The sequence below is a fragment of the Ascidiella aspersa genome, chromosome 5 (assembly GCF_963924565.1).
Source record: "Ascidiella aspersa chromosome 5, kaAscAspe10.2, whole genome shotgun sequence".
Lineage (NCBI taxonomy): Eukaryota > Metazoa > Chordata > Ascidiacea > Phlebobranchia > Ascidiidae > Ascidiella > Ascidiella aspersa.
In genome coordinates this window covers 19,617,242-19,632,998 of record NC_139451.1, presented here as the reverse complement: position 1 = coordinate 19,632,998, position 15,757 = coordinate 19,617,242, and the positions used below count along the sequence as shown (strand labels likewise).

Sequence of the window (15,757 nt, the reverse complement as noted above, 5' to 3'; positions counted from 1 at the left end):
AAATTCGTCATTCGTACCTAAAATTGAGTAATAAAAGTATTATTCAGCAACTGCGTACAATGTTTTGTAAATTACACAAAACCAGCCGCGACTTTTAATTCAAGATCGACAAAAGTCTGTTGTCTCTTCCGCATAAAATGTCATTTCCTATCAATTTGCCTGCAAATATTTTTCTCCCAAAAAGCATATAAAAGCAATCGATAAAAAGCAACAGTTGAACAGCACCACCAGCTACTTAACTTTTTGATGTCAAAAGTACTAAACAAACACATTAATCAAAACTAATAACGCAACCTGACTGTATGGCTTACGAGGACACCCATCCGCATAAAAGCCTGCAGTTTAAAGCGGGACATTCACACGCGACAAATAACTATAGCTGCACATAACAGGCACAAACAGCTGTTTTAAAGAACAGAAAACACATACGCCCCGCATATAAATGAAGCTACTTTAGAATGGTCACGACCCGACTGCCGCTAACTCGTAAACAAAAAAAGTGCAACTTCCGCCCATTATGACATCAGTTCCTTGCCAATTTTATCAAACGATTGCTTGGTCAGAGCTGTCACACACTTCTTCAGTATTAAGGAGTGGACCCGGCAAACTCGATCTTATATTAATAAGGTTTGATGGTAGTTAAAACTAAGCGTCCACAAACAATAAATCGCGTCGAAATTCCGTGAATGTTCTTGACGTGATTTGCGGATGGGCCACGGTTTTGATTTTGAAAATTAATTCTAAATTGCTGCATTTTTTATTAAAGATTTTCGCTTTATTGTAAACCCCAGAAAAGCTGCAACAAGTTTCCTCACTTCTTTACTAGCATTTAAACAACTTACGAAACAGACTGTATGACGTATCTGCGTGTAGATAAAAACAACGAGTGAAGTTCGTGACACTGTAACAGAAATGAAGTCACCGGATATTTCTGGTCGAATCGTGACTTTATTCTTAGTGAAATGGGTAGATAAAAAACGATGCTGGGTGCTAACTTATTGTAATAGTTGACGTAAAAAATATTTTGTGCCATAATAGGAAAAAATCTGAAAACAACAAAGCGAACTTTACGACGTTTTTGATGGTTTGTTCGGGCTTTGAATTCTGCAGACATTTAAAAAACTGGTATGTTTGTGAGATTATTTTTACATGTACTACTCAAAAAATGAGATTTTCTCCGAAGAAAGGTGTATACCGGCATTTTGTTCGGCGCACGAAACACCGCGCGACGCCGCTGGTATTTTCACATCATTCAATTGGCGAGCCACGGTAGCGCACGTCGATAAATTTCCGGAAAACGCTCTGGAGGCGTGCGAACACGTTAGCTGCTCTTTTCTTGCTTAAGCGACTTGGAGCAGGCTTGTGTGCTGGCTTCTCGAACGCCAGATGCTCCAGCTGATAGGTTATACGTGTGTTGCGACGCCTTTAAAAGGCTAAGTTAGTTTAGTCGAGGTTGGATCGCACAGCTATATCTAATTGTACAAGGCTGTTTTATTTTTACTGTACTAATAACAACCTTTCGAAAGAAGTATGGGTATTAAAAGAGTTGGAATTTTGATGGCGAATCAAACTGTTCACTGAAGTTCTAGTGGTTCTAGTGGTGTGAAAGAGAAACACGCAAAAATCTGTTAAAGCAAAAAGTGAAGAACTTGTGTCAGCATAGTGGCTATATTGATAGCCGGGATTGGTATAGCAATTATAGAAAAACTAGTTGTGCCCAAATTTATTCGCCTCACAATGGCATTTAGTGTCAAACATTCAGATATGCAGTGCAAAACTAGAAAAAATGCTTCGCATTTGCTGATTGAAATAAAATGCTTCACATTTGCTGATTGAAAGCTCATTGTCCCAACGTTTTTGGCCTTTCATACAAAGAGGGTCAATGTTCAAGTTTTGTGGATGTCGAAAATGGTGCAGTTCCTTTATAACTCTAGTTGCATTACAGTTTGCAGTATATTGTACAGTGTTGGATATATTATTCACGTTTCAAGCCGTTATTTGCCAAATTCAACCTTATCTAAAATAACGTTTTTTTGTTTCGCGACATACAACAAAGCGTTGCCCAATTGTATTTTCCATGTATTTTTACATAATACTTGTCAGTGCATTTTTTAAGGTAAAGGTAACCCTGTCCCTGTTAGATAAAAATGTACACCAGTTGATATGACAAAAGGCTTTGTTTCCTATTTAGAGAATCTCCTATTCACAAGGTAATCCCGTGGTTAGTGATTCAATATATTTTGCCATTAAATAAGATGCGCAACGAAGGTAGTGGTTGAACCATTTTGGAAAGCAATCAACCTGCGTAGGTTAACCATTGATATAATCGTGTCCTGAACCACGCGTTTCCAGTTATCTTTTTATTGCATTGATTTCTGTTCACTTTTTAGTGTGACCTGAGTTCTGTGAACTGAAAAAGCTCATTGATTCAGTTGGATAATACCGACCGATTTTGTCAATGTTATACAGATTTGGATTTGAGCTTAATGTTTAGTTCACGTCATTTTGTCGTTATGGGTAGTAATGATTGGAATATGGTAAAAAGGCTACGCAAGGTCGTTCTGTTAAAACATGGTCACGTGTTTTATTTAGACATTGCGTCACTGCTATTTCAGTATTTGCGCAAAATATCACGTTCTAAACGCCAAAACAACGAGAAAAAAACGTTTAAATCAGCAACCACGTGTAACGCGTTTAAAATGCGCCACAGCTGTGCTTCTACATTAGATTGCACCTTTTAAAATACAGGGAAAATCTACAACATGATAGTTCATGTAATAACAAAATAGAAGTGGAGAGTCAGTTGTATCAAAAGCAGCGTATGGTATAGCAGTCCACATTAACCTCGACTTTCTTTACTGTGCTTCAAGTGCCAGGGGATAAATTGAAATATGGTGTTTTGGGGTATGACTTAAAAAATAATATAGCATTTTATCTTGACAGCGAAGACAATGCTAGCCTTTAGTTGTTTTCTTTATCATACATTTGGAAAATTTCTTGTGTTTTTCTTGTGTTGTTGTGTCATTAAGTTGTTGCAGGACATATTTTTTCACATCGATTATTATGTTCGTATTGGGCTAACTGTTTCTAAGGCCATTTAAGGTAGTATAAGGAAAGAAAAATTTTCAGGACAAAGCTAAAATGGCCAAACCACGAGCCGAAATCGCCAACAGCAGCGGGTTGCCTTGTTAACACTGCACAGAACAGAAATTAAGTTGCGCCAAAAGCAATCGCCAATCTTAAAGCGAGGTGGCGAGCGCCGTCAGAAAACTTCGTTGTCTGCCGCTTCCTGGAAATTTCCAGTCGTGCCTGAATTCAATCAGCAACAGGGCTGCAGCGAAAAATGAATAACAACCGGCCAATACAAAAGGCATGCAGCAAACCAACGTGCTTTGGCTGCTCTGTGCATTTTAGTTACACCGCCTTTAAAATGCTGCCCAATGTCCATTGCACTCACCACATTCCAACAACATTTCGAAAGGGTTGTCACGTTGCATTTTACTAAAATGCTGCTCTGACGATGCGCAGTCCAGTATATACATTTGGAAAGACAGTTTACCACTGGTGTATATTAGGGGAAAATACGGAAATAAATAGCAATATATCGGGGTATATGTTCTGTTTTGGTTCACGTCGTTAAAAATTCTTATCAAAGTCGAATCGCAGTAAGCAAACTTATCAGTAGCATTAAGAGGAATCAAGTCATTAAATCTAATGTATGCTTTACTTATTTATTCTCTTTTTTTGGGGGGGGGAGGGTCTAAACTTTTTACTTTTTTCACTACGAAATTAATGCTGTTCGGTTTACGTTGGCACCTTTCTGCATAATTGCCATAAATGTGAAACGTGGCGATACGCGAAAGGTCTGAAACGTGCAGTGGTATACAGTTGCGTCAGCTGACTTCCCCGGTACGTTTAATGCGCCTATAGTTGTGCCCTAATACAGTAAGCTTTGAAGAGTGGCGCTACGCGGACTTCGGCACCCGAACGACAATATAGAAGCAATTGTGTCCATGATTGCACACAAACAGACCAGTCAGATCGAAAAAGGCATAAACTGTCGGTCATGATGGTATTTGTTGCATTAAATTTTTAGCCGGCGTCTTTTTTTCTTTTGATTTCGGTCGCTGAAGGCTGTTTGTCCTGTAAAATGTGTTCCCATAAAGTGGTAAAAAATTATTTCGAGGTAGAAAAAATGAAGTTTGGCAATCGATACAATCTGGTTGTGGAATGTAAAGGCGTAAAACTGATTAAAACAGGAAGCGAGTCGATTTCCAGCAATCCACTACAAAGGGCCTATGCCCTATAAAACTGATGCTAAAACCAAAACAAAGGCCCGAGAAGTAGAAGATTATTGTTTGTAAAACACAAACAATAACATCAGACCCCGAACATTTTCCCGCCTTATAAAACGCGAAGATGTAACCAGAGCTGGAAATAGGTTCGTTTATAAACTTTATAACGTGTTGCATTTATAGGGCAATAAAAAGAGGGCTACTGCCTAGATTTACGGTCGGTTTTGAAGCGCCGTACAAACCGGCAAAGGGATGAAAAATGCTCAGTGCTTTAGTAAGAAGCAGCTCCTGTGTGAACGAGCCTAACCCGTAACAATTAAGCCCGGTGATTCACAACTACCGGTAAAACGTTGCGAGAGAACGCGCCGAAGTCGTGTGAGCGATACGAAGTCACGCGCTCCGAATGGCGCTGGATATTGTCAGAGTTCTGGCGGATACAGGGGCCGGGCGAAGCGGTGACGCTGACTGTTATAAATGTTCTGTTTCCCGCAAGACGTGCGAAACAGCAGCGTACCATGCACGTGCTGTAAACGTTTACGCGCTTGCTGTTTCGAGGGACGGCTTTGTTTACCCAAATTGCATTGCAGGTGTAACAGGCAGTTATAGACTTTTAGACCACGCTTATTTGTAGCTATAAAGCAAATAATAAGAGGGCGAAAAGAGCCGAAAGTATTTGGCCGCGAAATCTGACCTATCGTATTTTGACTGGTGAAAGATCAAGCATAAAGTATCACTGGTTTGACGTTGCGTGTTTGCTGTCCATTTCTTGCCATACTGTGGAGCTTTGTTCAAGTCATTGCTATGCGCACTTTTGATTACGCGAACACGCAAAGAACTATATTAACATGCTTCCATGTGATTGGCGTAACGGTGAACAACTATATTAATCGCAGGACCTGCTTAAAGTTTATCAGTATACGGATAGTCAGTTTTAAGATGTCATCATCGTTAGCGTATTTAACGTATGGTTTTGCTGAACGCGTCATTCAGTGATGTATACAGCACAAATCGAGGATGTTGTATGGTTCACACCAAAAAGAGTAGATTTAAATTTCTTAAAGTTTCTTCTCTTAAATGCCCTTCGTGTTAACTCCGCGAACAAATTTAATAATATTGCTTAGATTCTTTGTGAAATATTGTTTATTGATGTACGTGAATGTGGCTCTGTCCTGGGACTTTTTAAACATTGTCGAGTACCGTACTCCTGCTTTTAATGGACGCTGCCTTATTAGCAATACAAGTATTTGAAGATGTATCCGACTTGCGGGCGCGATCTCTTTTAAAAGCCAACTGATTGCTGCCGCAAAATACAGGAAATCGAGGATGCTTGCTCTGATAGCAGTCGTTTGTTTCGCACATGGCTAGTGGGTGCATTGGTTTGTTGGTGTACTGCTTGAAAGATAGGCAAAGTGTTGTTTTTGTTTTGAGAGAGGTGACAAATGGAGATCTTATTGTGCCGGGATTTCGTTTTTTAGGCTTCTGCTTTTCAAAGCAATATCATCATTAATTGACGCATCATATGGTTACAAGTATTTCCGTGGCACCTACGGTAATTTAAAAAGTAGAGCTGCATACCATTGTTTGTGACAGCGGAACAGCCTTTCTTTAAATCAGGAAAAGTTTAGAAATGCAAAATGCGCACCATCAGACAGTTAACATCCAAACCCCAAGGTTTTACACGAGTTTACAACTAAAATGTGTTCAGTTACCCCTGATGTTAAACTTTTACAGCAAAGTTTTTTATTAATTAATGGCATCCTTTAAATGTCCTGATTGGGGCGACTTGTTCGTTTAAAAATTTACGTCATAGGCCAATGTTAAGCATATATTTTTAACATTCGAAGAATCAATGACATTTTTGGGGAAGCTTTTGTTATTATTTCTCGCATCCCTCACAGTGCACACTTCTTTACAAATATATTAACAAATCGGCTTATTTTTGCGACAAAGACATGAACAATTATTTGCCAACATTAAGGGCAATGTAAAGTAAAAATTTTCGTGATATTTTTAAAGCAGATACGTGCAGCTGCTGTATGCTAGTTGACCATTCGGTACAGTCGACCTGTCACGATCAACTTTAAGCTAAAATAAGTAAATGCTCATGCCACAAGGGACGTGTACGTACTATAGAAGGAAGATTACCACACCTAAGTGTGTGTTGCATATATACTGTTGCACGAACTTATATAATTTGTTCAAGAAGCTTGTGAAAAGAAATATGACAACGATGAACGTATTTCCCCGCGCAAGACGATTAGTCATTAACTTGTCTTTTACTTCCTGAGTGGTTTTGTATAAACAGTTCCGCATGTATTAAGATTTTGCCATTGAGGGGTTTGTACAGCAGACATGGCCATAACTACCCAAAGGGCATTAGGTGAACCGCACCGTGGCCCAAAAACAAAGGACACTTATGGTACCCAAAAAGTTGACAAAAAGGGCAGTATCATTGTAATTACTGAAAAAGTAACATCCTCAAAACTATGATGTTTCGAAAAGTCGTCCAACAGTTTGTTAGAGTTACATTGATGCGTTGTTTATACCTTTATACAGAAGTAAAAATTGGGTCTTATGGGAGAGTTTGTATCTTAGACCGTTGTGGCCCTGTCAACAGGACTTGTCTAAATCACTGGAAATCGACTAATGATCAGAAAACACACGAATTAAATTTTGAGGTGTTTGAAGCAGAAATTATCCTTCATAGACTATTTGTGTGTGCTTATTTTGCATTGTTGTTCAGCACTATATTAAGCTATACCGCTTGTTCGTTTTTCAGGTAAATAGAATGACAATGTACGCGATTATTCGTCCATTGCTGTGACCAGAAAAATGTTCGTGTAAAAAAGTCAACCGCTCGGCAAAAATCTTGCAAACAAGACTAAACATGGCGCTGCTAGGAAATTTGACAAACCTCACGTCAGAAGTGCTGAACACTGCTCTGAATAACGGACCCCTCTTTGGACTTTCTGGTAATACGTCAATGTCGAACGTTACGAATACCACGTCGCCTTTCCCCAAATGGAATCAACGCCATTTGATCGGCATGTCGTTGGCCGTCGGAGGCAATCTGTTGATTAGTGTATCTCTCAGCGTTCAAAAGACCGCCCATAACAGGTATACCATGACCCCGGATTCTTCTACTGAGGAAATACTAATTTTTAATTTGGCACCAAAACATGGCGTAGTAAAAATGAAATAAAAGCGAGGTGTGTCTAATCTCACTCGTGTCTGAATAAAGACACTTTTTATTGGATATAGCTTGGCATAACGTTAACTTTAAAGAAGCCATATTTTTTAGTTTTTTTTATTGTATAGCCATATTACAAAAATACCAACGAGTTCAAAAAAATATGTTTATTACTATAAATCTGTGCTTCGAAGTTTAATTTCGGTGTTATCTTTAAGTAATGCGTCCCATACAGCAAATTACGGTCCCTAATCGTACTACATGCGATTTCAGATTAGGCACGGAAAGCCACTGGGCGTATTGCCTAGACAAGTGGTGGTGGCTAGGCATGATGCTCATGGTGCTGGGAGAAATGGGCAACTTCATGGCCTACGGCTTTGCACCCGCGTCCCTGGTAGCGCCCCTGGGCAGCGTGGCCGTCCTGGCCAACGCCATCATTGCGGTCGTTTTCCTTAAAGAGCCCCTCACCACCCCAAGCATGATGGGAGTAACACTTGTAATAGTAAGTTTTTTGTGATTTTTGTTTTATTTTTGGCAAATAAATTATCTAAAACTATACTTCAACTTGTTTAAGTAGACTGGCAAATTACTGTGACTCGGCCGAATCGCCCCTACTAAAAACGCTCATCTTTCGTTTCTGCATAACACAAGATTTATGCAAGGTTCACTTGAATCCAAACATTGAGTGTTAACTTATATATCAAAAAATGACATTATATATGGATGTTCTTCAACGTGGTAAAGGGGTAATGAGCGGAAAATTGCCATATTGCATCTAACATCTGTTCATAATATAAACAATTGACCATAGCTTGCGAGGACAGCATCTCCATAGTTTGCAGAAGATTACAAATCTTAAGAATTATTATTAGATACATCAACGTTAACTGTACGTTCAACACTCGTAAAGTACTGGCAATTTCCATAGGCATTTCAAGTAACTATCTGACCCAATCGTCTGATTTTCGCGTTAGTATGTATTCTTTATACGCTAGCCTATACATATACATTGGTCGAATGCAATAAAACAGCTGAACAAAATTGCTTCAATATTTTAACGGTTTTCTGGGTGTCTCGCAAATAAAGTTACTTCGATAGGCATTAGTATGTGAATTTTTAATGCCGTTTTCTTGCTTTACCCGTATAGGTCGGCTCTATAACTTTGGTGAGCTTCTCGGTAAAGGGAAAACCACCGCTCTCATCGAACACTTTTGTGCAGTACTTGGGCGCCTGGACGTTTCTACTCTATCTGGGCATTGAGGCTGTCATACTAGCAGTGCTGCTTTATTTTAAGTAAGTCAGTTGTGCATTATCTGGATGAAACATACAACCATAACCATAACCTCAAAGCTAGATGAATCTAAAAGCCAAAAAGGTCAAGAAAATCGACACCATCTTGATCAAAACGTTTCGATACGTATTTGTATCATCATCAGTTATTGTGGACTAAAATGTATCCAAATTTCACTTACAAAAGGTGGAACGTTCACACATTAACTGATGATAATACAAGTACTTATCGAAACGTCTTTATCAAGATGATTTCGATTTACTCGACCGTTTTGGCTTTTAGATTCATTATCAAACTACATTACAGATCCGCGCATAGTGTATGTACTTGAACCTAGAGTTGTCCAAATATATCGCATCGGGCGTGATACCTTAGGCCAAACGATAGTATCGGTAGTCGCCCGATACCAAAATTGCATCGATACTTATCCCATTCCAAATTTGGTGTGCAAACTATCGTTTGCGATCCAATATAATGTATCATACCATAAAAGGAATATATTTTGCAGGAAATAGCAATTAATAATTGAAGGTAACTATGAGCTTTAAATTAAATAGCCAAGCTAAATAGCCTGCAAACAATAATTTTGCACATTTTAGTTTTATTTACTTAGCTCAATGTTTACAATAATGATTTTATTTGACATCGGGTCGGACCGCCGTACTTTTTGCCTAAAGTATCACCTATTGCTATCGAAATAAAACGCATCGCACATATTTTCTCAAATATTTCAAACTCGGCCTTTCGCTTTTCTCCTTGTTTCAGGTAACTCTTTTTACAGAAACTTTCTATTACCCCTGTTTAACATAAAATTAATGTTTACTCGCGTAACGCTTGCATTCAGTGCTGTAAAACGTACCTACCGCCTAATATTTAACGCCTTAAATAGTGGTTTGTATAGCGATGCTGTTGAGAATACTCGTATTAGGCGCACATACCTTTCCCCATTTTTATAACGACAGCAGGAAATATATAAGAATTAGGCCTCGGTATACAGGGTACGTCTTTTTTATCGACAGATAAACCACAAATTTGGCTTCCGCAGAAGGCAGTAAACCTTAACAAAAAACAGTAATTTTCTCGATTAAATTTAAAAAATAAAATCATAACAGTTTTTCTCAGTTAATCAGGTGATATGCAAGAAAAAGCGAAATACACTCGATTGGTTATTATGAAGTATTGTTTCGTGTTTAACATTCAGTTCGGTTCGCTGTATTTAAGTTCACAAAGGTCTAAACCAGATCATGGCTTTCGAATTAGGTCGACTTTTTGACGAAAACAGAAAATTAACCACGAACGTCGTCATTCAATTTGGGTTTCGATCCAACTCGTACGTCGTTACAAAGGATCTGTTTTCTTCTAATAGAAAATCGATAGGCAGTGATAATGCGACCTTTTGGAATCCATCGCTTAGCGCACTGGCGGTTTCTCATACTGAATTGGAATCAAGTGACGTGTTGCGGTTAACGAATGCACAATATCAAAATGCGAGAGGAAAGTCCTAATTAGGTAGGGGCGCTCCAATAAAGTCTCCTAAACCCTAAAGATCACAAGAATTATTCTTCTCTGTTGAGCCAGCCTGGAGATTTTCCCTCTATCAAGTTTATTTGCTTGTTTGTCTGAATCGATTAACCGATTCTAGTAGGACAAAAGGGACAACCTTTCTGTTTACATTAAATACAATGTTTGACAATGAGAGTCAACCCCAGTCCACGTACAGACCTCGCTGAACGATCTGTTTACTCACGTAAAACCTGCCAATTGGTTGCCCTGTATCCTCCCTTAAGCAGGAAGCAATATCTCAGCGCTATTGACTATATGTCACGAGGCCTTTACTATACGCATCACGCTGTAACTAGCCTGATTGGATATAAACTGTTTATAAGACATTAGGATATCAGGCCACCAAGCAATGTAGCCTATCCACTATGGTACATCCGCTTCAACTAAAACTGTCGTATCTTGACAACGTTAGGACACATCGGCGTGGGTTTTTGTCATATTATATTATTATTGCTGTACAAGTGTTTCCTTTGACCCTGAAAAGTGTTATCTGTCCACAAAGCGTTAATACCAAATGTTTCCTACATAAAAAACATACTAAAGTCAATCCAAGGGCATATTTTATACAGAGGTGATTTTTTATTACTTTGTTCTGACAGCGCATCTCTTGTCAAATGAAAACATAAACGGTAAATGTTAGAAAAGATACATTGGCATGATTGTGAATCGTTTTCCACTGAACGAAAGTCCAGGGCTATTTTGCTAGCAAAAATATAACGACCGCATATCGCGATCGATTCTATATCGATATCTTGTTTCGCAGGTATGTACGCGGCAACGAACACATGGTGGTGCTCTTGCTTCTGGTGGGAATTATCGCCTCTGTTACGGTCATCGCTTCTAAGGCTCTGTCCAGCCTTATTTCGGAAAGCTTTTTCCAGGGCAAGGCCCAAGTGCTGAACGCCGTGTTCTGGGTTTGCCTCGTTATCCTACCGATAACCACTGCTACACAAATTAAATTTCTAAACCGGGTAAGTGCGAGACTCTTTGCGACATTCTACCTAAACCTTTTTCTTAAATGTTTGTTCTATTACCTGTTATATTAAGTTGCAAGGGTCCCAAAGTGTAACCATGCTTCTAAACTATATCTAAAATAGTTACCATTAATTGCATTAACAACAAAACATCATACAGAGACTGAACTGAATCAATGGGCATCAACATGCAATTATACAAATACTAACTTTAGTCAACACATACCAGCTTAATCATTTTGTCCATGGTGACTCTTTGGGTAAATAACTTCGTTTTAAGGGGTGTTCTAAGGCTTTGTGGCATAAACTGTACTCACTGATTATAAAATGTTTTGCCACGAAAAAAACATAACCTGTTAAAGTTAAAATAATAAAAACAAGCTGCAAGCACTTTTTTCCGAAATAACATTGTTTCTCCATTTTCCACTTTTACTGATCCTAGCTCAATCCACAGCACCCCGTTCAGCACAGGGCGTTTTAGACTTTACCTAAATTTAAATGACTGTCTAATAACGAGGCTGTACATCCGACAATAGACATTTCCATACACGATCGCAAAGACCAGGTATCAACGTCATGGCACGACGAGTCTAATTTCTCGCCATAACATACCAGCACAAGTTGGCAGAATCGAAAAAGCAAACGTTCAGGGATGGGTCTTACGTAATTAGGGCTAAAGACCCATTGTGTTTTTTGTAACGCGGTCCCTCTTTTTTTTCTATTACGCTATACAACATTGAACTCCCCAAGCCAACATTAAACTTCGTCGTTGTATCTGAAATGTGTTTTATTAAAACGTCTGTAGAACCGTTTTCGTGTCGGCTAAAGGTAATATTTGAGTCAATCTATTGACGTGATATGGGATCAACACTAACAAAATACACCAAGATGGCACCTGCTGTTTTTTCTATTCAATTTTTGCTTTAGTAAAAAAACAAAAAAATCTTTGTTTACGTACGTTTATCGTTGGAGTGGCATTTTGCTTGGGTATATTAACGCTTTTTCACTGATGTACATTTGTCGCAATTTTCTGACTGTATTTCCGCAAATTTTATCAAAACTTTTCACAGTTTTAGAACCCTGGACAAGTTAAAAAACTTCCGGGAATAAATGCGCGCGTAAATTTCGTCAAATTTAACTTTCTCCCGGCCAGAAATAAAAACGTGCATTGGCTGTCCAAATCGCAGGCCATGCAGCTGTACGACGTCTCAGACGTGGTGCCGGTCAACTTTATCTTTTTCACTGTGAGCGCGATCCTGGCGGGCGCTATGTTCTATAAGGAGTTTAACGGCGTCGCTTTCGACCGGATCTTTATGTTCATCTTCGGCTGTATTCTCTCCTTTATCGGCGTCTACATCATTGCACATCAGTGAGTAAACGAGTGATTGCGACTTTCTTTAACGAGTCTTTCTTTAACAGATTGGAGCCCCTGGAGTCCTCAGTGACGTAACAGATTAGAAATAGAACTATTGCCGAAACCTTTTTTTCACACGTATAGCTACCAAATATTGTAAAAATTTTATGTTCCGGAATTTTAAAAGACTTTGAACTGCGAGGAAACTTGACATTGGTAAAAGGTCGACATATGTTTCGATTTTAGTTCAAACCCGCCCTGATTTTATACTGTTTTTCTTGGTTTTAAATGCACTGATTGTTATTTCTGTTTCCGTAAAATTTCTACAGAAAAATTATAAAAATGTGTGTACCGAAAGGTTGAAAATATAATATTTTTACGGCTAATGTCTGGGGTTTGGGTTACTGATTTTTGTATTTTAGCAACTCAGAAATCAAATTTTGTAAATTTTTAAACGTAGGTTCGTCATTTTATTACCAAAAGGGAAAATATTCAGATATAAAGCCTACAATATGATACAACAACTGCACTGTAAAACAAATCTCCCGCTTTTGCGAATATATCTAAAATTCTTCTTTATTTGCGCGTGCACACTTTGCACAATGTTCGTTTAAAAGTTTAAACCTAATTTATCCAAAACTAGGGGAGAGTACAAAACCTCATCCGACGAAGATGGTCGAAAGCGAACCGAGACAAATGACAGTGGACTGGCGATGGACGCCTCTTCTACTAGTAGCAGCACAAGCAGCAGCTCCAACTTCAATTCCGACATCGTGTCGTTGAGCGACGACGATGACGCCGCACTGACACCGAGCGGCAAGCCGCGTTTTCGAAATTTGTCGCCGGGTGGCACTAGTGAGCGTTCCAGGCTGGCCAATTTCAGTAGCACGATGGTGCCCACCACGTCTTGTAGCCAGGCGTCGATTTTGAAAGACTTGGTAGCTGATTTAAAGTCTACCGAAACCATTCACCGGGTGCAGCCAAATCTATCGGAAAACGAAGATGCCCCGCCCTGATTTTTAAGTAAATTAGGCCCTCAAAGAGATGTTCTGCTCAAACTTCACATCTGTCTGTTTACCTGTTTAGTATTTTGAGGTTATCGCAGAATATGGCAAGCAAAAGCTGCACGCATGCTAACAAATGTTTCTGTAGCGTATAAGCAATGCGTTGCATTGTATTGTGTTTTCGACATCAATTAGGGAAATTACCGAATGCCTTCAATTTATATATGTCTGCTGTTCTTCAAAAACGTCCTTCAACTAGAATATTACTTGTAACACGTAACACACAACGACAAATATGTCTGCCATAAAACCCTTTTTTCTGTGCCACATCAAACTGCGCGTTCTCATTCGTGCGCGCCATTTTATGCCTTAGGACCTGAGAAGACATCGCCCTTATAGCTGTCTGCACCCTTGGAGACCGTTTTTTTGCTTAATACTTGACTACTCCATAACTCAAAAAAATGAAAAAAAAATACCAACTTTGTCAGCCCTGTTTTAATTGTTTCATGCTTCTACACGCATTTGTTGGGAGAAACGTGAACTTTTTACAGTATAGAGTTAGCTCCACCAGGCAACATATCAATAGATACAAATCGCTTCTCATGACAACTTAAACTGGTAGAATGATGCACTGCAGGCGTTTGGGACTGAAAGTAAACGTTTTGTACTAATTTTGACCTGTATCAAAATCAAAATTCCCATGGCATGGTTCTCTGTAGGTCCATCGCAATTCTTACTCAAATGAAAACAAACTTCATAGGACATTTTACATATGAACGGCAACATGTCAGCAGATTTATTACGTTGCTGCAGTGAAGAACTATCTATTTTTTGGCCTATTACGACTAAACAAAAGACCCAGCGTTAGATTTTTTCTGGACGCTACAGCCCTAGCAAAATCACACCAGCAGCAGCACCATTGGTGATAAGTATTGCAAAAAGAAAATTTACCATTGGTCCATAGGCTACTATATGTTTTGAACCGCGGTGCTCAAGATATTTGGTACCAGTGCTTCTCGTCCATAGTAAAGGTACGAATTGTATTTCTATTTGCAGTGCAATACGCCTGTTTTTCTTTGCCGGGCCGCATTGGCCTCCTTATTACCCATTGCTAAGATTTTTTGTATACACGTGTCCAAACAAAAAGGTTGATGGAACATGATTCGAAATTTCAATTAAAACACTATACACGTTTCTCCATGCGTTTCCACCACTGTTTTCTTTTGGTGCCATTAGAATAAAAGTATGACGTAGAGTACAACTTTAAAAAAGTGAATTGGGATTTTGAAATAGTTTTCTTTAGTAAGCAAATCAAAAAAATATATATACCCTGTGTCTTCTTTTGTTTATTTTTCACGCAAGAAACTTACGTTTAGGACCTCAAAAAGGCGTATCGCTGCACAAAAATGCTGTCATAAATAAGCCTTCCTTCTACATACATAGATGGTATTTAAATATTTCGTTTATAACTGTTTAACGCAATCAAAATGAAACATTGACTAAACAGTACTAATATTTAAGTGTATTTTTCAAATAATTATGTTTGTTCTTAAGCCTGTCTAACTAAAACGTCACATTCACAAATGCTTACATCTAATCTCAGCATGACGCTATATTTAAGTTTCTTCAACCTAAGCGTCAGTTTTGCTATTTTAAAACAGAAATTCTGCCGTTCTGTTCTCCCTCTGTCTACTATACCTGTTTCCACGTCACTACTTTTTATGCTTTTCAAAATCGCCAAAATAAAGCGGTTTCCAAAAATACCATCTGTTATGTGGAAAAAGTAATAACTTTTAAAACCCAATATTATCACTCTTTTCCAAAAAAAACTGCCGACAAGTGTAGAAAACTGACACTTTTTTGACCAAACGTTCCCTGCTTTTAAGTCAACAGAAAAATACTTCTCACATACACTTTTTGCGATTTAAAGTTACAATTCTACATCAAAGAGGAACACATTTAACTGCTGTTGCTGGCCAAACTTAGCAACTGCCAAGAAACGCTAATTGGTTGCCAAGTTTGTTAACGCGAGATTCAAAGACCTAATCTTTTTCAGTTCCGTTTCGTGTCGTTTTACGCTAAATGT

At 38.7% G+C, this 15,757-nt stretch overlaps 1 protein-coding gene across 1 annotated transcript; it reads left to right on the top strand.

The window, feature by feature from the left end:
* Positions 1-7,143: 7,143 nt before the first annotated feature.
* LOC146145262 (NIPA-like protein 2) lies at positions 7,144-15,348 on the top strand. The gene is made up of 6 exons (XM_083389978.1): positions 7,144-7,412; positions 7,759-7,987; positions 8,633-8,778; positions 11,103-11,310; positions 12,501-12,682; positions 13,311-15,348. Exons 1-6 carry the CDS (start codon positions 7,183-7,185, stop codon positions 13,681-13,683), a joined length of 1,368 nt encoding a protein of 455 aa, XP_083246104.1. The 5' UTR covers positions 7,144-7,182; the 3' UTR covers positions 13,684-15,348.
* Positions 15,349-15,757: the final 409 nt, after the last annotated feature.

What these genes read in the sequence shown, in the direction of transcription:
- LOC146145262 (XM_083389978.1), top strand. Translation starts at nt 7,183, where the DNA reads ATGGCGCTGCTAGGAAATTTGACAAACCTCACGTCAGAAGTGCTGAAC. An exon ending in CAAAAGACCGCCCATAACAG is followed by an intron (nt 7,413 to 7,758) that starts GTATACCATGAC and finishes ATGCGATTTCAG; the next exon opens with ATTAGGCACGGAAAGCCACT. An exon ending in TGGGAGTAACACTTGTAATA is followed by an intron (nt 7,988 to 8,632) that starts GTAAGTTTTTTG and finishes TTACCCGTATAG; the next exon opens with GTCGGCTCTATAACTTTGGT.